This window comes from Balaenoptera borealis (genome assembly GCF_965194805.1).
Source record: "Balaenoptera borealis genome assembly, chromosome: 1".
Classification (NCBI taxonomy): Eukaryota; Metazoa; Chordata; class Mammalia; order Artiodactyla; family Balaenopteridae; genus Balaenoptera; species Balaenoptera borealis.
Window position 1 is genome coordinate 54,494,135 of NC_138860.1, and position 25,019 is coordinate 54,519,153.

The 25,019-nt window shown below is 39.9% G+C and overlaps 1 protein-coding gene across 8 annotated transcripts in view; it reads right to left on the reverse strand.

The window, feature by feature from the left end:
• PAPPA2 (pappalysin 2) overlaps window positions 1-25,019 on the reverse strand; it is a 432,894-nt gene that overhangs the window by 249,651 nt on the left and 158,224 nt on the right. For all 8 annotated transcript variants that reach the window (XM_082355821.1, XM_082355820.1, XM_082355819.1 and 5 more), the window contains one exon: window positions 6,665-7,736. In XM_082355821.1, the coding sequence (XP_082211947.1) occupies window positions 6,665-7,736 (1,072 nt within the window). The remainder of the gene's footprint in view (window positions 1-6,664; window positions 7,737-25,019) is intronic.

The following is a 25,019-nucleotide window of genomic DNA, read 5'->3' on the forward strand; positions in this document are numbered from 1 at the left end:
GAAAAATTGTGGATTTCACTTACTCTATAGAATTGTATCTATTGAAACTACGGAGAAATTGGCCTGTAGAAAAACAACCAAGAGACATTTCTATTTGTTAGTAAACTTTCTGAGCTTACCAGAAGGTACTCTCTTATATCTTCCCTCCTATTCCCTTTTCCAGATAAAATGAGTATGAGAAGGTGAGACTTGTCTCTTTAGAGTTTGCACAGCCTGTGCATTTTAGTGGAGGGATTTAGATGTTTTCTTGCTGTTCAGTTTTAAAGTTTCTTCTCCATTTCTTTTTTCTCTGCCTTCTTCTACCCCTTACACTTATTTTCCCCATGCATGTTTTTTTTGGCTGCAGGGAACTTTGAATCCCAACTTCAAAAGAAACCTATAATGAAGCCTGGCTGATGTTTAACAGATCTGCCACTGCAGGGGCCCAGCCCAACCATTCCTTTGGCTCAACAGCCACAGAGGGTGGGTGAGCAAAGTACAGCTAATCCAGAGCATCCAGGTCCGTGCAGCACCAATTTCTCCACCTGTTCCCTTGAGTGTCACAGGCAACTGTCCTCCTGTCCCAAAGATATATATCCTATAGTGTACAACTGCAGACACCACTCTGTGCCATGTTTCTGCAGGGTACCTCCCAGCCCACCCTCTTGAGGTCCCTTTTAGAGGGAAGTAGACCATGCTCTAGCATTGCTATATACAGCAGTTCTTCTGCCCTCAAACACCCCACCATCAAAACTCAGGAAGTGAGGCAGAGAAGAGACAGTGAGGCACCAAGACACAGAGACTTCAGCCCACCACAGGCATCAGAAAACAAATGCATGGCATCGCCTTGATCCCATTGTCTGCTTCACAGCATGGTGACACTAGCTGGTAAATGACTCTCACTTAAACTGTTCTCAGCCATTTGTTTGTTGTTGTTGTTGTTTTGGGGGGCGGGGGGCAGGAGGGGCTCACCGAGCAGCATGTGGGATCTTAGCTCCCAGTCCAGGGATCGAACCTGGGCCTTTGGCAGTGAGAGCTCAGAGTCCTAACCACTGGACTGCCAGGGAACTCCCCTCAGCCATTTGTTTTTATTTGGTGATTTTTCTCCACATGATAACAGAGTGATGAAATCTGACACATAGAAACCAAAGCAAAGAGGTAAACACAGTGCTCTAGATTTGGTTGGATACTAAGCTCAACTCTGATGTGAAAGGGAGAGAAAGAGCAAGGGATGGAAAGTAGATTCAGCAGCAAAGAACCCTTCATCTCTGAGACATAATTTTAGAGAGAAAAACAACAGAAACAAGTCATGACCAAAAGGAAGCTGAAGCCTGCAAAGGTTAGGGAAGCTGAGTTTCCCTTAGGGCATAGAGATTCCCTTGGCTTGGCTTCCTAGGATGCATCATAGGGAGTGGCCAATGACATTTGTGATTTTACTGAAGTGGACTTTCAAGCCCTTCTTTCCCACAGCAATTGTAGACCCTCTTAGGGCAGCTACTATGTAGAAACAGACATCTGGCATATGTAGCCTTCCCTTTCCACAAGCCAAGTTTCTCTATCTTGGTAATTCTGTTCAACTGGCTGGGTAATGTATCTATAATTCATATCTCCTTCTGACCAGCCCCAAGTCTGATAAATACTCTCCCTTTGATAGGCCCATCTGGGTTACAGATGTTTGGTGTTGGATTCCTCAGGCTCTCTCCTCCTGTCAGAGCTTTTGGGAGAGGAACTCCTTTGGGCTACATTTCTGGTTTCTTGCTGGGGGTGGGGGAAGAGGGAACATGGAGCAGGATTTGAGAAACAGGAAGGATTGTTCATAAAGCAATCACTGTACTTGCATGTTAGTCATCTATCTGTAGGTGTGTCCCCCACTTCCCAACCACCCCCTACTAAATGGTGAGCTCCTGAGTAGAGGGATTCTGTGCCTGGCACGCTCTGATCCTCAAAAAATGTCTGGAAAAATCTGTTGAAATTGGGTCCCTTTAGAGTCACAAAATAAAGGAATTGTGAACTTGAGCACTGTGATTTAATTGTAATAATAGGGCTGCTAGATATGGGTAATTTAGTTCAGACACAACCACCAACTCTACCAAGACACAGGCCCTCATAGAAATCCAGAGATCTACACCTCTATGAATCCAAAGTCCTTTCAAACAGTCTAAGCCATGGCAGAGAAAAGCAGTCTATACTCTATGTTCTGCTTTTAGTGCCTCAGACTGGATTTCAACCCAGGTATTTAGATAAAATTACTAAATCCCTCCACTAAGATATTAACACTTACTCTATGTATTCTTTATATTTGTCCCTTTGCTTAGCTTACTCTGTCTGGTGCATCACAGGAACTTGATAAATAATTGTTTTTCAAAATATGGTTCTCGCCAATAAGAGTTATGAAAAACAGTCAATGTTTTTAATAATAAAAATTCAGTACAAGAAATACAAGGCAGAGAAGATGGAGTATGAATAAAGGGTCTGTACACAAAATAAGTATAAGGGAATTGGGAAAAAGAAAACCTATCCTTTCCACTATGGTCTGCCTTCAGATTTCTCCCTCTAAAAGAGGAAATTCATAGATAAATATCCTTTTTTAAATCATAATAGTAGAGATATAAAAGTGTGTTTCCTATTGTGAATAAGCACTAGACATCTGAGAAAATCCACCAGCATGAAAGACAGATAAGAATTAAGAGAAAAAAAAAAGGAAAAATAAAAGTTGACTATAGATGAATCAGATATAGTGCACAGGGAAAAAATTCAGAATTCATCTTATTTTTAGCCTCAAAAAGGGTGCATACTTAAAATAAAAATAGACTAATATAGAAAATCAAAGAGTAAAGTCTTAAATATATGATTGCTAAAATTTAAAAAAATTCAATAGAAGAGTTGGAAGATAAACTCAAGGAAATGTCCAAAATAGAGAACAAAATAACAAAGAGATAGAATATAAGTGAGAAAAAAGACAGAGAATAAATTCAGGAAATAAATCCTCAGGTATTTCAGAGAGGAAAAAGAGATCAAAGAATTAAGAAATATCAAAGTAATAATTTCAGAAAATTTGCCAGAGGTAAGGGGCATGGGTCCAAGTTGAAAGGATCACTGAATATCAACAAAAGAAGAATAAAAGGCCAACACTTTAAAAAAATTATCATAAAATCCCTAAAGTAACAAGGTTAAAATTCAAAAACGATTTTTAATAGGAAAAAAATTCACCTCTAAAACACATAGTTATAAGAATAGAAGCTAGAGGCAACTAATGAATCTCTTCAAAAATTTAAGAGAAAATGTTTTCCAATCCAAAATTTTATGCCAGGACAAACTATCAGTTTGGGGTAAAGGCAAAATAAAAACATTTTGAGAAATGCTTTTCTGAAAAAGTTACCTAAACATCTTTTCCTAGAAAGTTACTTAAGGATGTTTTCCAGTAAAATGAGGTTGTAAATTAAGAGATATTCATAAAATTCAGGACATAGTGACTCCAATCCCCCCCTCAAAAAAGCAGTGAAGTTCCAGGATGACAACTGTGCAGCAGAACTAAAGATAACTGGTCAAGTCAGAAGAGGTGAGAAAAAATGGAATAAACTTGAAGGGAGAGCTCCAGAGGAGTGTTAAAAAAAAAAAAAAAAAAAAAAGACACATTCTATAGATTAGCTAATATGATAAAGCATTTGAAAATGACTGAAGATATCAAAAAAGAAGGAAGGAAGGAAGATAAAAGAAGGGAGGGAGGGAGGAAATAGAGACTCAAGGGGGAGGGTGTGTGTGTATGGGAGAGTGGGGGAGCTATGCCAGAAAGGAAATATAGTAATAGAATAAAACTTTGTTCTGCAACCAAAAGAAAAATATTCTATAGTCATAATGTTGTAAATATATATAACTGACTCAACCAAAAATAGTAAAATTACTATATTAGAAAAATGCAGAGGAGCGGGAGGAGACAAAGTAAAAGTCTCGTCTTTGTAATAAGAGCAAGTTATGCATAATGTTTAAAATTGATGAATCAGTCCTAACCACTGGTGGTTCAGTGGTTAGGACTCCACACTTTCACTGCTGAGGATGCGGGTTTGATCTCTGGTCAGGGAACTAAGATCCCCCAAGCCAAACGGCGCAGCCCCCCCCCCCCAAATAATAATAATTTAAAAAAATAAAATAAAATTGATGACTCAAGTAATATAAATAAAATATTTGGATATATGTATATGGAGGTTATTACCAAAAGCGGCAAGTAAAATAATTAAATATGGGAGAAAGGCTAGAGAGTGGAGAAGGATGAGGAAGAGTTAGGCAGGGGATTGTCATTCTTCCTTTTGGTACAATTTGGTAAAATTGTCTTTTGGTACAATTTGATATTTTAACCAGGAGCGTTTATTTTTTATTTAAATGTTTTTAACTATCAAAAAAAGTATGACTCGTTCCTTTCATTCCACAGAGCGAGTTTTGCATGTAGGGGTAAGAAAGTGTCTGGGTCTACTACAGATAGAAAAGGATAAGTTACCATGGCAACTCTGAAGTGGTAAGGGGAATAAGTTATAAACACTCGGATAAGGGCAGTGGCAGGAAGTATTTAGAGACACAAGGGGCCACTCTAAGGAGAGTGATGCCTGGGTACCTTGAAAGACAGCTCTCTCAGTCAAGGCGGTGGGTTGTTGTAATGAGCTAGTAGACAAATGAGAACAAGCCAGATTTCCCTGGAGAGTTCTCTGGAGATCCTAAGAGTTGGCAAACGTTGTTAGTGAGGTTTAGCTTCTGCTTAAGGTTATCAAAATCTAAAAACCAAACCCAAACAGAATCTTTCTTATGCAAATATTTCTGGTAATGTGATCAGTTCCCTGGGTATTATTATGTAAACAAAGGCTTCCCATCTGTCAGTTCTAATAATGATAATAACTAACGTTGGTTTAGAACTGTTTCTGTACTTTGAAAACTTTAGAGTTACCAAGCACTTTCCTGTACCTTATTTCATTTGCTTCACAAAAATAACCCAAAGATATAGGTAATGCAAAGTATTACTGCAATCACCCTCATTTTACAGACAAGACATCTGGGTTTACAAAAGTGACTTGCTCAACTTACATAGCTGGTTAAGTAGCAAGGACTCTGGAACTCAACTCTGTCCCCTGATTGCAAATCTTACACTCGATCCTTGATGTCAGACATCTGAGCTACAGGTGAACCTATTCATTGGTGCTAACTGCCCATGCACAGGGGCACCAAGAGGACTGTCCACACACAAGACCATGAATTACCACACAAATCATGGCCAAAAAACACAAAGGCAGCCATTCAGGTATTGGGTGGAAGCTGAGATCTATTCCTCCTGCCTCCCACCAACACTACACCCTACCTCAGGTGTGGGCCTTTTTATAATTCGTACAAAGGTACCAGTTATAAATGGGGAACCCTTGCCCACATACACAAATTACTAAGTTTACCACCCACCTCTCTCCTTTCTTACCTCCCTCTAACATTCCCCAACTCCTGCATCAACCATCAAATGGAAATCCTCCTATTGGCTTCTGTCTCACAACAGATGACACATCAGATCCATTTATTCATTAAAATAAACATGAAATAAACAACTATGTCTCAGTTGCTGTTCTAGGCACTGGGAATGTAACAAGGGTCCTGGTCACATAGAGCTGATATTCCAAGCCAGGGAAAGACAAATAAACAAATACACAAGAAAAACATCAGAAGTGATGTGTTATAGAGAGAATTTAAATTAGTTGACATAATAGCGATTGACTAGTCAACTTAAATTGGGAGATCAGGAAAGGCCTCTCCAGGAGGTGACATTTAAGTAGATTTTGGAATGACAAGAGAAAACTCACCAAGGGAAGACCAAGGAAAAGAGGATTCCAAGAAGATGAAACAGCTAGTGCAAAGCCCTGGGGCAGGAACAAGTTTGATCTGTTCAGTGGAACAGAACAGTCAGTGAGGCTGTGCAGTGTGGGTGGGGAGAGCAGGGGAGGAAGTTAGAGAGGAAGGCAGGGGTCAGGTCGTGATCCAGGAGACAGGAGGGGAGCTTGGATTTTATTCTAAGAACAGTGGGGAAAAAACTAAGAAGGGGAGTGACAGGATCTAATTTACCATTTACATAGGATCTTTCCAGATGCTGTGTGGAGAATGGAATTTAATGGGGCAGAAGAGGAAGCCTCCAGTCATCTAAAGGAGACTTGTGGTTAGATGTAGAATGTCTTATGTTCATAAAGCTGCTGAACTGCTCAAACTGCTTCACACATGGGCCTCTTCATGAATTCGTGTTACTTTGCTGGAAACCTAAGACTATAAAAGGCATGCTCACGTATAATTGGTGCTGATTGGTTTCTATCGACAAATACCTTGTTTGCTCTCTGTGCAGATGCCCTGGCTTCCTCTGATAGACGAAGTTGTTCAGCTTTCCTGTGTCTTAAGCACCTGGTGCGTGTGCATTTCACACCATGTACACAGTTGTCTGCTCCATAGAAAGTGAGTTGTGAGGGCTGTGTCTCGTCTTAATCATCTCTGTGTTCCTAATCACCCAACACAACACCTGGTACTTCATGAAAGCTCAATAGTATCTGGTGGAGTAGATGAATGTTTTATTTGGGGGCTGTGTGAACACTCTTTTGTCTCCAGAAGCCAAAAGGATAAAACGATGTTAGGAATGTACCCTACAAGCAGGATACCCCAAGCCCCAGTCCCTTACCTCCTAGGTGAGTCAGGGTCGAAGCAGGTCTTGTGCACGTCAGCCCCCTCCGGGTCACAGCAGTCACCATCGTCAAAGTCGTTCAGCATATTGTTGCACTCCACGTGGCAGATCCCATCCCTGCGGTTCCAGGAGTAGCACCGGCCCTGCAGGCGGCAGTCGCCCCCGTCGTAGCCTGTGAGTGGGTGCTCACACTCAGGGTCACAGTGGTCGTTGCCAATCTTGCTGGGCTCACAGTTCACGAGCACAACGCGGTGGCGCAGGGTGGAGTTGTGGACCCGGTGGACGTTCAGCTGCCAGCTGATGTTGTAGCGGCTGAAGGCTTCATTGAGCACTTCATGCTGCCGACTGATCTGCTCCTCACTCACGGTGGGGTTCAGGCCCTCATTGTCACAGATGTTTACTACCTGGTAGCGGATCACCTTCTCTCCCCGAAGGGGCCAGTGCCAGCTGTACTGGGAAATCAGTTCCACATTGTCACAAGCTGTTTGCCCACAGAGCGGGGGCTGCAAAGGTGACAGAATCTCAGGCTCTGGCTCAAAGCCCTGGAGGACCTCAAGCCGTGGGTACTTCCCATCTCTAAAGGGGGCCCACTGTTCTTCCAGGGGCTCAAAACTGGCTGTCAGTAGCAGGGTGGTCAAATCCTCCACCTCACTTGGCTGCTGAGGACTGTGCTGGAGGTGGCTTTGTGGGAGGGCCGTCGACCAGAAGACCAGTGTGCCCACGTGTCCACGGAAATAGTGCCCGTCCTCGGAGCTATCCCCACCCAGGAACAAAGAGCGACAAGATGCCATGAAGGGGCTGTTCAGGGGACCAGACTGATCTGGACTACTAGCCACCTGAGTGCCATCGACATACAGGGCCATGCGCTGTCCGTCGTAAGTGGCTGCCACGTGCGTCCACTTGCCTGGTTGATAGCGACTGTGACCCATCATAACGGTGGCTTTCTTCACGCGGTCGGTGCGAAGAGAGAAGAAGAAGCGAGCATCTCGCCTTCCCACATCCTTCCCTGAGCGGATCCCCAGGGCCCAGCCCTTGTCACTGATAGTGTGGGAGCAGTTATCAAACACACCTGGGAAAGAAGGAAGAGTCGAGGGGAGAAATACCAGATACAAAGGGGATGGAGAAAGGGAGAAGAAAACCCATATAAATAGCAAGAATGTAGGTTTTTAATGGGAAAAAAATAAGTGATACAGATTTTCCACCTAAGATGCCTGTCCAGTACCCCATATCAGGCTGTTCTGGCAACATCTTTCCCCAAAAGGAACTTAATTTGAGATTCCATCCAATTTAAAGCATTCTGGTGTTTTTAAATAACCAAAATGGAAGTTGTAAGGGGATGTCTAATGCAAGTGAAAACCATCCTCACCACTCTGTCACAAACGTTCCTCAGGGTGACCCTGTGTCCATGACTTCCCACTCTTTCCACTTCCTCAGAAGTCATGAGGGCCTTCATGGTTTTTACAAAAGATAGTAACCTCCTACCCCTTCAAAAGGTCATTTGTCTCTATTGAATTTTGAAGTGATGATTCTTGTGGGGAAAATAAGGAGAAGATTGTAACGTCCCAGACATGTTATTCCCTCTAGTGCCCAAGGGCAAGGATACCCATCCACAGTGAACAGTTGTTCCCCAGCCTAAGCAAAATGACATTGCCCCACGGTCCTAGACTAAAAAAACCTAGTCAAATTATAAGAATGATTGTTTTATAACCAATAACGCCCACCAGAGTACAGGAGTGGAACTTCCCCAGGTAAACGAAGCTCCTCACCACATGCTACCTTACTTACCACCTTGCTCATAGTAGGCCCAGGACTATTAAGTCCCATAAACAAAGGAAGGAATTCCTGTAGATAACTATATCACTAACAAGTTGGCAGCAGGAAGAAGTAGTCAGATGTACCAGGACCACAGATGAAATAGGAAGACTGAAGGCAATTTGGAGGCCTTGAATGTTCCCAGCAACCCATCTGCAGTTACGAACCCACCATCCTCCCGGCCCCTCTTATACTATATAGGCAGGGTCTCAAGAGCAGACTTCAATTGTAATTTACATAAAGGCAGTACATTCACACAGGAAATGCTTAGTAAATTCTGCTTTAACTAATGAATGAATGTTAGAAAAGTCGGCTGGCCTTTAGATAGATACCTGAGGCTAAGACCAAGAGTTATTCTTCCCCAGCCTCCCCCAGTCAACAGTTTTACTTATTCACCTGAGCTCCTAAATAATCCACTCAAACGGTACCACTCTATGGACAGTTTGGACTTTAAAGCCATGAGTCCTCCCATTCTAATTGCAGGCAAGTGTCTTAAAAGTAGCTATGTTTTTCATAAATGATAGATTATCTTCTCTTCTTTCTCTAACATAAATCAATAACTTGTGATTTAAAAAATAAAATGTTCTTTTTAACAAAAGCAACTCATCCCCAATCTAGCAATTCTAACAATTAGACTTCCAAGTACTGGTGATGACTAGGTATAATACAATGGTGATGTTCTAGTATTGTTTGGGGTTTTTTGTTTATTTTTACATTGAGGTCTGTATGGTAAAGGAATGTAACAATTACTGCTTTACAAATTCTTGTACTGGGTAGATTTTCAAAAAAGCAGACAAACCTAGTGAGATCAGTAATAAGTTTCCTGCTTCATAGTTTCTCCTTGGTTCACTTATTTTCATAAGTACATTTAGCCTTAATTATGTCCATCCACTAACCTATGAACAAATGTGCTGCAATATTTAATATCAGAACCATGGAATTACTAACCCTCAACTAGTAAATATCAGCTGGTTTTTAAGAGGAAGAATTGAGGAGGAGGCTATTTCATATTTGTTGCATATACAGGTGTATATGGGTTGGGGTATAAATTATTAGGCTTGACATATAAATTACTAGATAATTAGCTTGTTACCTGCCAGCATCTAACTGCAATTTTGAACACATTAACTTATTGTCCTTAGAACTTCTAGTAGCAACAAAATAATTGTTTCTACTTATTTAGCTCATAGGAAGCTATTAAAATTATAGTGTGTCTAAAATGTTATTTCTAACTTCTTGAGACACTACACAGAAGATGGAATTTTCTTATCATACTAGTCTAGTTCTGATTAATCTAAATTTTAGTAATTATATTAGAAAGGATTTATTGGCCAAGAGCATTAAAATAGTGAATTTTAGTTGGGAGTTGTAGAAAGTATATAGAAGTATTACTTTTTTGAACGATTATGAAAGTAATGATTCTTTACTCTCTAATTTAATAAGATGTCACAGCAGCATATGTGAAACCTCACTAGGTACCTACATAACTGTATTCTATTTGCTGTATTACCACTGCTCATACTTCATCTATAGGAAGAGAGTAAATAATTGTTGAAGCACTGCCCTGCACTCATTCCAGAGAAGGAAAAAAAAAAACATATTTAACAAATAGAATTTTCCAACCCGATTACTGTGGACTGAACATTTATGTCCTCCCAAAATTCATTTGTAGGAACCCTGCTCTCTAATGTGAAGATATTTGGAGATAGGGCCTTTAGGAGGTGATTAGGTCATGCACGTGGTGCCCTCATGATGGGATTAGTGTCCTTTTAAGAAGAAAGCTAGCTTCTCTCTCTGCTCCCCACCATGTGAGGATACAAGAAGACAGACAGCCATCTGCCAACCAAGAAAAGGGTTCTCACTGGACACCAGATCTGCTGGTGCCTTTATCTTTCCTAGCCTCCAGAACAGTGAGAAATAAATTTCTTCTATTTAAGACACCCAGTCTGTCGTATATTTGTTATAGCAAACCAAACGAACTAAGAAACCAATGTCATCAACACTAGCCGTGGATCAGAATCACAAGTGGAACTTCCACAAATACAGATTCTTGTGAAACCATGTTGAGAGCTGCTGTTATTCTATATTTTAAAAACAAATCAAGGGCTTTCCTGGTGGCACAGTGGTTAAGAATCCACCTGCCAATGCAGGGGACCCGGGTTCCCCGGTCTGGGAAGATCCCACATGCCACGGAGCAACTAAGCCCGTGCACTACAACTACTGAGCCTGCGCTCTAGAGCCCGTGAGCCACAACTACTGAAGCCCACACACCACATCGACTGAAGCTCACATGCCTAGAGCCCGTGCTCCTCAATATGAGAAACCACCGCAATGAGAAGCCCGTGCACGGCAACGAAGAGTAGCCCCTGCTCTCCACAACTAGAGAAAGCCTGCGTGCAGCAATGAAGACCCAACGCAGCCAAAAATAAAGTAAATAAAATAAATAAATTTAAAAAAACAAACAAAACAAATCAAGCTTCTGACTGCTGTTCAGTGGATGGGAATGCAGAAGACAGAAGTTGGGAATCTTAATTTTTCCAACCAGTGGAAAGGAATGAGAAAAATTGTTATCAATAAGTTGCCAGACATGAAAGTGGAAATCGCATCTGAAATTCATTTAAACCATTTGTTTTAAACCATTTGTTTAAGGATCACATCAGATAGAGCATTTTAGGTTTGTCTGGGGTCTCTACGTAACCATAGTACATTCTTGCTCATTAATTCAGAAAACTAGTGGAATGAAAGGCAGTTAAAAGAAACAGGAGCCTGTTAGGAATAAGTGCACAGATATGATGCTGTTAGAGAATATGGTTAATGGATTGTCTAGGATTCATAATTAATTGGGGCTTTTTATTATCTATAATACAACTCACATTTAAGACTACTGAAATGGAAATAAATGACCCCTGCTCCCACTAAAATATCTGTTATTCCAAGAGAGGAAATTGTGGCATTGAAGCATAGTATGCTTACATCTCCCTGAGAATCACTGCCAGCCACCCCAACCTCTTTCATGAGATCATGAGTGTGTCCTTGTGGGGAGTTTCAAAATTTCCAAGGACAGAGTAACTAAATGTTTCTACCCCCTGCATCTTCTATATTCTTATAGTCTGTACTGGTTAAAATCTGTTCCTCCAATCTGTAGGGTATTGAATGGAAAATTATCTGATTCTCTTCTCCCTTGAGACTGAATAAACCAGACTGCAGTTAAACTAGAATTTCAGTCTGGGCTCAGAGAAACACAGACGTAGCCCCAACATTGAACCCGTAACCTGGAAGCTCTCTGCTTCACCCATAGCTGGTGGGAAGAGGATCATGCTTGGACACTTGAAGTGCTGTCACCCCACTAAGCCTTGAAGGGTTCACATTTCATCTCACTGTCTTGCTCTTCCTAGAAAAAGAAATTCCACTTGGAATTAGTCATTTCAGTTCCTCAAATATTTGCTGAACATCTCATTCATGCCAGATGTACACACTCCTCTCAGCTTTGGAAGAGAAGGTAGTCTTTGCACTTGAGGAGTTATAGTCTCATGGGAGAACAGGCAACATAGGAAATAATTTTAATATAATATCAGAACTAAGATCAAGAAATACATAGGTGAGTGAAAACAAAACCTAATCACAACCCATATTTCAGAGATGATTTCCTGAGGGGATGAGACCCAAACCTACTCTTGAAGAGTGTGTAGGAATTGGCCAGGCTAAAGAATTACAGATCATTGCACACAGTGGCAGGACGGAGAGCACCAGAGGTGAAACATGTCAAGGTAGGTCTTGTATAACACAGTAAGGGGCTTGGACTGTGTAAGTTAGGGAATACCTAGAGGCTTTCCTACTGCTGCCAAATGCCTCTGATATCCTAAGAACACACAGATGAATTCTAGCATGAAACACCACGTGGTTGACCTTGCCTTGCACACTAGCTCCAACTGCAATTAAGAAAGTTTTCAAAGCTTACAGATGGACAACTGTGGCATAAGAAATACATGAACACCACAAGAGTTCCATGTAGTTAGTTCACCCATGCACTTGTTGGGTAGATATTTATGCAGCAATACTAGTCGCCGATCTCAGTACTTGGTGCTTGGGATTTCTGTAATAATCATAGTTATTTGTCATCATCGGGAGTTCAGTATAGTCAAGAAGATAAACCTTAAGTAAACAACTACAATGAAATATGCTGACAGTTGGAAGTATAAATAGCTATGTGAACAGCAAAAAAACCCCAAACAAACCTTTATTAAAACATGCACATAATAAGGCAAACATTCTCCCTGAAGTTACTAAATGTCAACTTTCCAGCACTACACTACCTTCTTAAGTTTTCTTTTTTTTTCTTAATTAATTAATTAATTAATTAATTTTTGGCTGTGTTGGGTCTTCGTTTCTGTGCGAGGGCTTTCTCTAGTTGCGGCAAGTGGGGGCCACTCTTCATCGCGGTGCGTGGGCCTCTCACTATCGCGGCCTCTCTTGTTGCGGAGCACAGGCTCCAGACGCGCAGGCTCAGTAGTTGTGGCTCACGGGCCTAGTTGCTCCGCGGCATGTGGGATCTTCCCAGACCAGGGCTCGAACCCGTGTCCCCTGCATTAGCAGGCAGATTCTCTGCCACTGCACCACCAGGGAAGCCCCACTACACTACCTTCTTAATAACTTAGTTCCAATCAAATCTGCCCATGAAACTAAGGTTACCTTGATTACTAATCAGAGTGTCTGGGAAGCTTAGGGAGACCCAAAGCCAAAGAATTCCAAAAGCTAAGTTCAGGCATTCCCAGATCAAAGGTCCTGCCATTTCACCCAGAAACATTCACTGTAATATTTCATAGAACCTGCATTTATATAAAATATCCACTTTAGCTGAATCTTCTAAACTGTGATGTAGTATTCTTTTGGTTAATATTTTTTTCCTTCACTTCTTATCATGTAATGATATCTCCCATTTATACAGTACTTAGGCTTTCCAAAGCAATCTGGTGTAACTATCATTTAAATGGTAAAGCCATCCTGTGAGCTAGGCAGATTAGTATCATCACCAGCCTTATTATATAGATGAGGACACTGAGCTTCTGAGAGGGCAGGTGTCAGGCTGGGTGCATAGAGTACACTAGACCCAACGTGTCATGATTCTGAGCCCAGAACAGTTTTCTATGCTGGGGAAGACCATAGTGCATGGTGGTTACAAGCATGAGTCAGCCAGAAGCTACAGTCTCCAGTCTACCACTTAACATGCTGTGTGACCTCAGAAAAATTACATCATCTTGCTGAACCTCAGTTTACTCACTTGCAAATTGTACCTGTAAAATAAAAATCTGTCCACCACTGGTCTTCTCTTCAGCATCCCTCAACCACAAGCTAAGATCACAGACCTACCTCATGACATTGTTGTGAGAATTAAATTAAAGAACACATGTGAAGGATCTTAGCACAGTGCCTAACTCATACAAAGTGATTAATAAGCATTACCTGTGATGACTAGAAGGAATTCGATGATGAACTATCAAAGGGAAAAACAAATTAGATACAAAATCAGTGTTATGCAGATGAATGTTTAACAACTGGTTCTCTGAAGGGATAAAACCAAACAAACAAACACTGATTGTTGGCATTTGCTAATTTCTGTGGTGTAAATATTCTGACAATGGCCAATTTTAATTTACTGATGTCCCTGAACATGGAGTTGGGAAGAGAAGTGTACAATTGGCTCTGGTGAGCTAGTCTGAGTCAGTTCCACCACTAGAAAGACTCAAAAGGAAAGCAGATACAAGCCACCACGTGTCTCCTTCACCCCCTGACTATTAAAGTAGATGTGGCTGCTTTGCTGGTCATCTGATTTTTTATCATTAAAAAGGGGTAAGTGTGACTTTGAGACTTACTATAAAGCTACAGTAATCAAGATATTGTGGTATTGGCTTCCCTGGTGGCGCAGTGGTTGAGAGTCTGCCTGCCAATGCAGGGGACACGGGTTCGAGCCCTGGTCTGGGAAGATCCCACATGCTGCGGAGCAACTGGGCCCGTGAGCCACAATTGCTGAGCCTGCGCGTCTGGAGCCTGTGCTCCGCAACAAGAAAGGCCGTGATAATGAGAGGCCCGCGCACCGCGATGAGGAGTGGCCCCCACTTGCTGTAACTAGAGAAAGCCCTCGCACAGAAACGAAGACCCAACACAGCCATAAATAAATAAATTAATAATTGGAAAAAAAATTAAAAAAAAAAAAGATATTGTGGTATTGGTGAAAGAGTAGACAAATAGATCAATGGAACAGAATAGAGAGCCCATAAATATAATCAATTTATCTTTGGCCAGGAGCAAAAGAAGCATAATGGAGCAAAGACAATCTCTTCAACAAATGGTGCTGGAACAACCAGATATCCCCGTGTAAAACAAAACAAATAATATAGACACAGATCTTATATTCTTCACCAAAATTAACTCAAAATGGATCACTGACCTAACTGTAAAATGCAAAACTACAAAACTTGTAGAAGATAACATAGGAAAGAAAACGTACATGACCTTCAGTATGATGATGCCTTTTTAGATATAACACCAAGACATGATCCATGAAAGATATAATTCATAAGCTGTACTTCATTAAAATTAAAAACTAATTTTCTTCTAAAGACAATATCAAGAGAACTAGAAAACAAACCACACACTGGGAGAAAACACTTGCAAAAGACACATCTGACAAAGGATTGTTATCCAACATATACAAAGAACCCATAAAACTTAACAATAAGAAAATAAGCAACCCAATTTTAAAACAAGCCCAAGACCATAATGGATACCTCACCAAAGAAGATATACAGATGGCAAAAAGACATATGAAAAAAGGCTCCACATCATATGTCATCACAGAAATCCAAATTAAAACGAGATACCACTACACACCTATTAGAATGGTCAAAATCAAGAACACTGACAACATCAAATACTTTTGAAAACGTGAAGCAACAGGAACTCTCATACATGGCTGGTGGGAATGCAAAATGATATAGCCACTTCGGAAACGATTTGGTGGTTTCTTAAGAAACTAAACATACTCTTACCATATCATCCAGCAATCGTGATCTTTTCTATTTACCCCAGAAAGTTGAAACTCTGTCCATACAAAAACCTGCACATGGATGTTTATAGCAGCTTTATTCATAATTGCCAAATCTTGAAAGCAAGCACAACATCCTTTGGTAATTGAATGGATATATTAACTGTGGTCCATCCCAACAATACAATATTATTCAGTGCTAAAAAGAAATTAGCTACCAAGCCATGAAAAGACATGAAGAAAATGTAAATGCATTTAACTTAGGGAAACGAGTCAATCTGAAAAAGTTAAATACTGTATGATTCCAACTATATGGCATTCTGGAAAAGGCAAAACTATAAAGATAGTTAAAAGATCAGTGGTTGCCAGGGGTGAGGGGAGGGACATGAATAGGCAGAGCACAGAGGACATTTAGCGCAGTGAAAATAATCTGTAGATATACCTCAGTATACTTTTGTCCAAACCCATAGAATGTACAGCACCAAGATTAAAGCCTAAAGTAAACTATGGTCTTTGGATGATTATGATGTGTCAGTGAAGAGTCATCCTTGAGAATAAAAAATTTTAAAAAATAATAAAAAAATAAAAGATCATTCTGGTGAGTGATGTTGATAATGGAGGAGGCTATGCATGTGTATGGGCAAGGGATATATGGGAAATCTCTGTATCTTCCTTTCAATTTTATTGTATACCTAAAACTGCTTTTTTTAAAAAAAAAGTAAGTATTTTTAAAGGGGTGGGGTGGGGGTGGTATATGTTTCTTCCACTCTGGGTTTTGAGCCTTAAAATTACCAAAGTACTCAGTGACTGACTGTTCCCATAAAATAAAATCTGTCCATACCAGGTCTGCTCTTCAAATCCTTCAGTCACAAACTGGGATCACAGAAAGACCTGCACGGCTCATCCACATGCCCTCAGGAGTGATCCCCAGCCCTGTTTCCTTAACTCCACCAAGCAGAAGCAAGATGGACTTTGATAAAAAAGAAAAATTACCAATCTCCACATTTAGAAGATTTCTCAGTCTAGCAGAGGAAAGGCTGACAAAGCCAACACAGTCTAAGCCAACACAATATACGTGGTGAAATTCTGAGCTTGTGCAACATTGAGATTTTATAACTTTGGATGTACATGTGATAGAAGCAAACACGTTATAACTGTTGTTTATTCATCAAAACCACATTCTTGGGAGGAACAGAGGGACCAGATCATCAACATGATTTATGAAATCACTCAACACCAAACTGAACTATGAAAGCCCATGGGTTAGAAAAATCAGATCAAGTGATGTAACTCGAAAAATGATGGTGGTACTGAAGCCAAACATTTGGGTCAAGTCGTCTTAAAACTTTTAAGAATCATTCTTTCATAGAATGGCTGAATGGATCAAAAAAAAAAAAGAAGACCCATCTATATGCTGCCTACAAAAGGCTCACTTCAGATGTAGGGACACACACAGCCTAAAAGTGAAGGGATGAAAAAAGATATTCCATGCAAATGGAAACCAAAAGAAAGCTGGGGTAGATATACTTTTAACAAACAAAAGAGACTTTAAAACAAACACTGTAATAAAAGACAAAGAAAAACAAACACTGTAATAAAAGACAAAGAAGGGTGTTACATAATAATAAAGGGGTCAATCCAACAAGAGGATATAACATTTGTAAATATTTATACACTCAACATATGAGCACATAAATATATAAAGCAAATAATAACAGACCTAAAGGGAGAAATAGACAGTAATACAATAATAGCAGAAGACTTAAAACCCCACTTACATCAACGGATAGATCACCCAGACAGAAAATCAATAAGGAAACATTAGCTTTAAATGACACATTAGGCCAGATAGACTTAATAGTTATATATAAAACATTCCATTCAAAAGCAGCAGAATACACATTCTTAAGTGCACATGAAGTATTCTTCAGGATGAGTCATATGTTAGGCCACAGAACAAGTCTCAATAAATTTAAGAAGACTGAAATCATATCAAGCATCTTTTCTGACCACAATGATATAAAGCCAGATATCAATTACAAGAAGAAAAAAATTTTAAAAATCACAAATATGTGGAGATTGAACAACATGCTACTGAATAATCAATAGGTAAGCAAAGAAATCAAAGCAGAAATCAAAAAATCCTTGAGACAAATGAAAATGGAAATAGCAATACAACACACCAAAATCTGAAACATGAAGCAAAAACAGTACTAAGAGTGACATTTACAGCAATAAATGCCAACCTCAAGAAACAGGAAAACTCTCAAATAAACAACCTAACCTTACACGAAAAGGAATTTAAAAAAAGAATAAAAGAAGCCCAAAGTTAGTAGAAGGAAGGAAATAACACAGATCAGAGTGGAAGTAAATGAAATAGAGACTAAAAAGACAATAGAAAGTATCAATGAAAATAAGAGCTGGTTCTTTGAAAAGATAAACAAATATGACAAATTTTATCTACACTCAGCCAGGAAAAAAGAGAGAGGGTTCAATTAAACAAAATCAGAAATGCAAAATGAGAAGTTACAACACATACCACAGATATACAAAGGGTCATAGGAGACTATTATGAACAATTATGCACCAACAAATTGGACAGTCTAGAAGAAATGGATAAACTCCTAGAAATATATGATCTTCCAAATAGAAGAAATGTTATGAAGAAATAGAAATTTTGAACAGACCAATTACTAGTAAGGATATGAATCCATAATCAAAAACCTCCCAACAAACAAAAGCCCAGGACCAGACACTTCACTGGTGAGTTCTACCACACATTCAAAAAAGATCTATTACCTATTTTCTCAAACTCTTCCACAAAATTGAAGAGGAGGAAATGCTTCCAAACTTATTTAATAAGGCCAGCATTACCCTGATACCAAAAACAGACAAGAATACCACAAATAAGAAAATTACAGGGCAATATCCCTGAATACATAGATGCAAAAATTCTCAACAAAATATCGGCAAACCAAATTTAACAATACATTTAAAAAACAATCATACACCATGATCAAGTGGGATTTATTCCAGAGATGCAAGAAAGGTTCAACATCTGCAAATCAATCGTGATATACCACATTAACAAAATGGAGGATACAAATCATGTGATCATCTCAATAGATGCAGAAAAAACATTTGACAAAATTCAACCTCAATTTATGATAAAAACATTCAACAAAGTCAGTATAGAGGGAAAATACTTCAACACAATAAAGGCCATGTATGACAAGTCCATACTTTCACCCATAATACTCAAGGGTGAAAGGCTAACAACTTTTCCTCTAATTTCAGAAACAAGACAAGGTTGCCCACTCTTGCACTTTTATTTAACATAGTATTGGAAGTACTGGCCAGAGCAGTTAGGCAGGAATATGAAATAAGGGGCAGCCAAACTGGAAAGGAAGAAGTAAAACTGTCACTATTTGTGAATGACATGATTTTATATATAGGAAATCCTAAAGATTCCATTAAAAAATTGTTAGAACTAATAAACAAATTCAGTAAAGTTGCAGGATACAATATCAATATAAACAAATCTCTTGTGTTTATACACACTAACAACAAACTATCAGAGAGAGAAATTAAGACAACAATCCATTTACAATTGCATCAAGAAAAATAAAATATCTAGGAATAAATTTAGCCAAGGAGGCAAAAGACTCATTGATGAAAGAAATTGAAGAGGACACATATAAATAGAAAGATATTTCATGCTTATGGGTTGGAAAAATTAGTATTGTTAAAATGTGTGTATTAGCCAAAGCAATCTACAGATTCAATATAATCCCCATCAAAATTCCAGTGGCATTTTTCACAGAAATAGAACAAACAATCCTAAAATTTGTATGGAACCACAGAAGACTCCAAATAGCCAAAGCAATCTTGAGAAAAAACAAAACTGGAGGCTTTCATGCTCCCTGATTTCAAACTATTCTACAAAGCTATAGTAATCAAAAGAGCATAGAATTGGCATAAAAATAGACACTCAGATTAGTGGAACAGAATAGAGAGCCCAGAAATAAACCCACATGTATATGATCAATTCATTTATGACAAAGGAGCCAAGAATACAATGAAAAAAGGACTGCCTCTCCAAAAAACGCTGCTGGGAAAACTGGATTGTCACTTGCAAAAGAATGAAACTGGACCACTATCTTATATCATACACAAAAATTAATTCAAAATGGATTAAAGACTAGAATGTAAGACCTAAAACCATAAAACTCCTAAAAGAAAAATAGAATATAAGTGACTCAACATCGGTCTTGGCAATGATTTTTTGGATCTGACTCTAAAAGCAAAGGCAATAAAAGCAAAAATAAACAAGTTGGACTATATCAAACAAACAACAACAAAAACTTCTGCACAGCAAGGGAAACCATCAACAAAATGAAAAGGCAACCTACCAAATGGTGAAAATATTTGCAAATCTTATATCCGATAAGGGTCTAATATCCAAAATATATAAAGAACTCAAACAATTCAATAGCGAAACAAAACCCAAAACCATCTGGTTTTAAAAAGGGTAGAAAATCTGAATACACATATTTCCAATGAAGGCATACAGATAGCCAACAAGTATTTTAAAAAAGGCTCTAAATCATTATTCATCAGGGAAATGCAAATCAGAACGACAGTGAGATTATCACCTCCCACCTGTCAGAATGGCTATTATCAAACAGACAAGAAATGTGTTGGTGAGGATGCAGAGAAAAGGGAACACTTGCATACTGCTGGTGGGAATTTAAATTGGTGCAGCCACTATGGAAAACAGTATGGAGTTTCCTCAAAAATTAAAACTAGGGGGGGAAGAGGCAAGATGGCGGAAGAGTAAGACGCGGAGATCACCTTCCTTCCCACAGATACAGTAGAAATACATCTACACGTGGAACTGCTCCTACAGAACACCCAATGAACGCTGGCAGAAGACGTCAGACCTCCCAAAAGGCAAGAAAATCCCCACGTACTTGGGTAGGGCAAAAGAAAAAAGAAATAACAAAGACAAAAGAATAGGGACGGGACCTGCGCCAGTGGGAGGGAGCTGTGAAGGAGGAAAGGTTTCCACACACTAGGAAGTCCCTTCGTGGGCAGAGACTGCGGGTGGCAGAGGGGGGAAGCTTCGGAGCCACGGAGGAGAGCGCAGCCACAGGGGTGTGGAGGGCAAAGCGGAGAGACTCCCGCACGGAGGCTCGGCGCCGAGCAGCACTCACCAGCCCTAGAGGCTTGTCTGCTCAGCCGCCGGGGCGGGCGGGGCTGGGAGCTGAGGCTCGGGCTTCGGTGCTAGCCGGGAGGGAGTCCGGGAAAAAGTCTGCAGCTGCCGAAGAGGCAAGAGACTTTTTCTTGCCTCTTTGTTTCGCGGCACGCAAGGAGAGGGGATTCAGAGCGCCGCCTAAACGAGCTCCAGAGACGGGCGCGAGCCGAGGCTATGAGCGCGGACCCCAGAGGCGGGCATGAGACGCTAAGGCCGCTGCTGCAGCCACCAAGAAGCCTGTGTGTGAGCACAGGTCACTCTCCACACCGCCCCCCGCCCCCGGAAGCCGGTGCAGCCCGCCACTGCCAGGGTCCCGTGATCCGGGACAACTTTCCCGGGAGAACGCATGGCGCGCCTCAGGCTGGTGCAACGTCACGACGCCTCTCACGCCGCAGGCTCGCCCCGCCTCCTCCGTACCGCGCCCTCCCCCCGTCCTGAGTGAGCCAGAGCCCCCGAAGCAGCTGCTCCTTTAACTCCGTTCTGTCTGGGCGGGGAACAGACGCCCTCAGGCGACCTACATGCGGAGGCGGGTCCAAATCCAAAGGTGAACCCTGGGAGCTGTATGAAGAAAGAAGAGAAAGGGAAATCTCTCCCAGCAGCCTCAGAAGCAGCGGATTATTAAAGCTCCACAAACAACTTGATGTGCCTGCATCTGTTGAATACCTGAATAGACAAGGAATCATTCCAAATTCAGGAGGTGGACTTTGGGAGCAGGATATATTAATTTTTCCCATTTTCCTTTTTTTGTGAGTGTATATGTGTATACTTTTGGGTGAGATTTTGTCTGTATAGCTTTGCTTTCACCATTAGTCCTAGGGTTAGGTCCGTCCGTTTTTTGTTTTTTTTTTCTTTTTTTACTTAAAAAAATTTTTTTCCTAATAAATGTTTTCTTAATAATTTTTTCCTTATTTCCTATTTTTAGAAATTAAAAAAAATTTTTAATAAGTTTTTTCATATTTTTTATTTTAAAAATTAAAATTTTTTTCTTAATAAATTTTTTCTTAATTTTTTTCTTATTTTTTATTATAAAAAATTAATAAATCTATATGTAAAAATTAAAAAAAAATTTTCTTAATAAATTTATTCTTAATTTTTTTTCTTATTTTTTATTATAATAGTTTTATTTTATTTTATCCTCTTTCTTTCTTTCTTTCTATTTTTTTCTCCCTTTTATTCTGAGCCGTGTGGATGAAAGGCTCTTGGTGCTCCAGCCAGGCATCAAGGCTGTGCCTCTGAGGTGGGAGAGCCAACTTCAGAACACTGGTCCACAAGAGACCTCCCAGCTCCATGTAATACCAAACGGTGAAAATCTCTCAGAGATCTCCATCTCAACATCAAGATCCAGCTTCATTCAACGACCAGCAAGCTACAGTGCTGGACACCCTATGCCAGACAACTAGCAAGACAGGAACACAGCCCCATCCATTAGCAGAGAGGCTGCCTAAAATCATAATAAGGCCACAGACACCCCAAAATACACCACCAGACGTGGACGTGCCCACCAGAAAGACAAGATCCAACTTCATCCACCAGAACACAGGCACTAGTCCCCTCCACCAGGAAGCCTACACAACCCACTGAACCAACCTTAGCCACTGGGGACAGATACCAAAAACAACGGGAACTACGAACCTGCAGCCTGTGAAAAGGAGACCCCAAACACAGTAAGATAAGCAAAATGAGAAGACAAAAAACCACAAAGCAGGTGAAGGAGCAGGGTCAAAACACACCAGACCTAACAAATGAAGAGGAAATAGGCAGTCTACCTGAAAAAGAATTCAGAATAATGATAGGAAAGATGATCCAAAATCTTGGAAATAGAATAGACAAAATGCAAGAAACATTTAACAAGGACGTAGAAGAACTAAAGAGGAACCAAGTAACGATGAAAAACACAATAAATGAAATTAAAAATACTCTAGATGGGATCAATAGCAGAATAACTGAGGCAGAAGAAAGGATAAGTGACCTGGAAGATAAAATGGTGGAAATAACTACTGCAGAGCAGAATAAAGAAAAAAGAATGAAAAGAACTGAGGACAGTCTCAGAGACCTCTGGGACAACATCAAACGCACCAACATTCGAATTATAGGGGTCCCAGAAGAAGAAGAGAAAAAGAAAGGGACTGAGAAAATATTTGAAGAGATTATAGTTGAAAACTTCCCTAATATGGGAAAGGAAATAGTTAATCAAGTCCTGGAAGCACAGAGAGTCCCATACAGGATAAATCCAAGGAGAAACACGCCAAGACACATATTAATCAAACTATCAAAAATTAAATATAAAGAAAACATATTAAAAGCAGCAAGGGAAAAACAACAAATAACACACAAGGGAATCCCCATAAGGTTAACAGCTGATCTTTCAGCAGAAACTCTGCAAGCCAGAAGGGAATGGCAGGATATACTTAAAGCGATGAAGGAGTAAAACCTACAACCAAGGTTACTCTACCCAGCAAGGATCTCATTCAGATTTCATGGAGAAATTAAAACCTTTACAGACAAGCAAAAGCTGAGAGAGTTCAGCACCACCAAACCAGCTTTACAACAAATGCTAAAGGAACTTCTCTAGGCAAGAAACACAAGAGAAGGAAAACACCTACAATAACAAACCCAAAATATTTAAGAAAATGGGAATAGGAACATACATATCGATAATTACCTTGAATGTAAATGGATTAAATGCTCCCACCAAAAGACACAGGCTGGCTGAATGGATACAAAAACAAGACCCAAATATATGCTGTCTACAAGAGACCCACTTCAGACCTAGAGACACATACAGACTGAAAGTGAGGGGATGGAAAAAGATATTCCATGCAACTGGAAATCAAAAGAAAGCTGGAGTAGCAATTCTCATATCAGACAAAATAGACTTTAAAATAAAGACTATTACAAGAGACAAAGAAGGACACTATATAATGATCAAGGGATCGATCCAAGAGGAAGGTATAACAATTGTAAATATTTATGCACCCAACATAGGAGCACCTCAATACATAAGGAAAATGCTAACAGCCATAAAAGGGGAAATCGACAGTAACACAATCATAGTAGGGGACTTTAACACCCCACTTTCACCAATGGACAGATCATCCAAAATGAAAATAAATAAGGAAACACAAGCTTTAAATGATACATTAAACAAGATGGACTTAATTGATATTTATAGGACATTCCACCCAAAAACAACAGAATACACATTTTTCTCAAGTGCTCATGGAACATTCTCCAGGATAGATCATATCTTGGGTCACAAATCAAGCCTTGGTAAATTAAAGAAAATTGAAATCATATCAAGTATCTTTTCCGACCACAACACTATGAGACTAGGTATCAATTACAGGAAAAGATCTGTAAAAAATACAAACACATGGAGGCTACACAATACACTACTCAATAACGAAGTGATCATGGAAGAAATCAAAGGGGAAATCAAAAAATACCTAGAAACAAATGACAACGGAGACACGACGACCCAAAACCTATGGGATGCAGCAAAAGCAGTTCTAAGAGGGAAGTTTATAGCAATACAAGCCTACATCAAGAAACAGGAAACATCTCGAAGAAACAACCTAACCTTGCACCTAAAGCAATTAGAGAAAGAAGAGCAAAAAAACCCCAAAGTTAGCAGAAGGAAAGAAATCATAAAGATCAGATCAGAAATAAATGAAAAAGAAATGAAGGAAACAATAGCAAAAATCAATGAAACTAAAAGCTGGTTCTTCAAGAAGATAAACAAAATTGATAAACCATTAGCCAGACTCATCAAGAGAAAAAGGGAGAAGACTCAAATCAATAGAATTAGAAATGAAAAAGGAGAAGTAACCACTGACACTGTAGAAATACAAACGATCATGAGAGATTACTACAAGCAACTCTATGCCAATAAAATGGACAACCTGGAAGAAATGGACAGATTCTTAGAAATGCACAACCTGCCGAGACTGAACCAGGAAGAAATAGAAAATATGAACAGACCAATCACAAGCACTGAAATTGAAACTGTGATTAAAAATCTTCCAACAAACAAAAGCCCAGGACCAGATGGCGTCACAGGCGAATTCTATCAAACATTTAGAGAAGAGCTAACACCTATCCTTCTCAAACTCTTCCAAAATATTGCAGAGGGAGGAACACTCCCCAACTCATTCTACAAGGCCACCATCACCCTGATACCAAAACCAGACAAAGATGTCACAAAGAAAGAAAACTACAGGCCAATATCACTGATGAACATA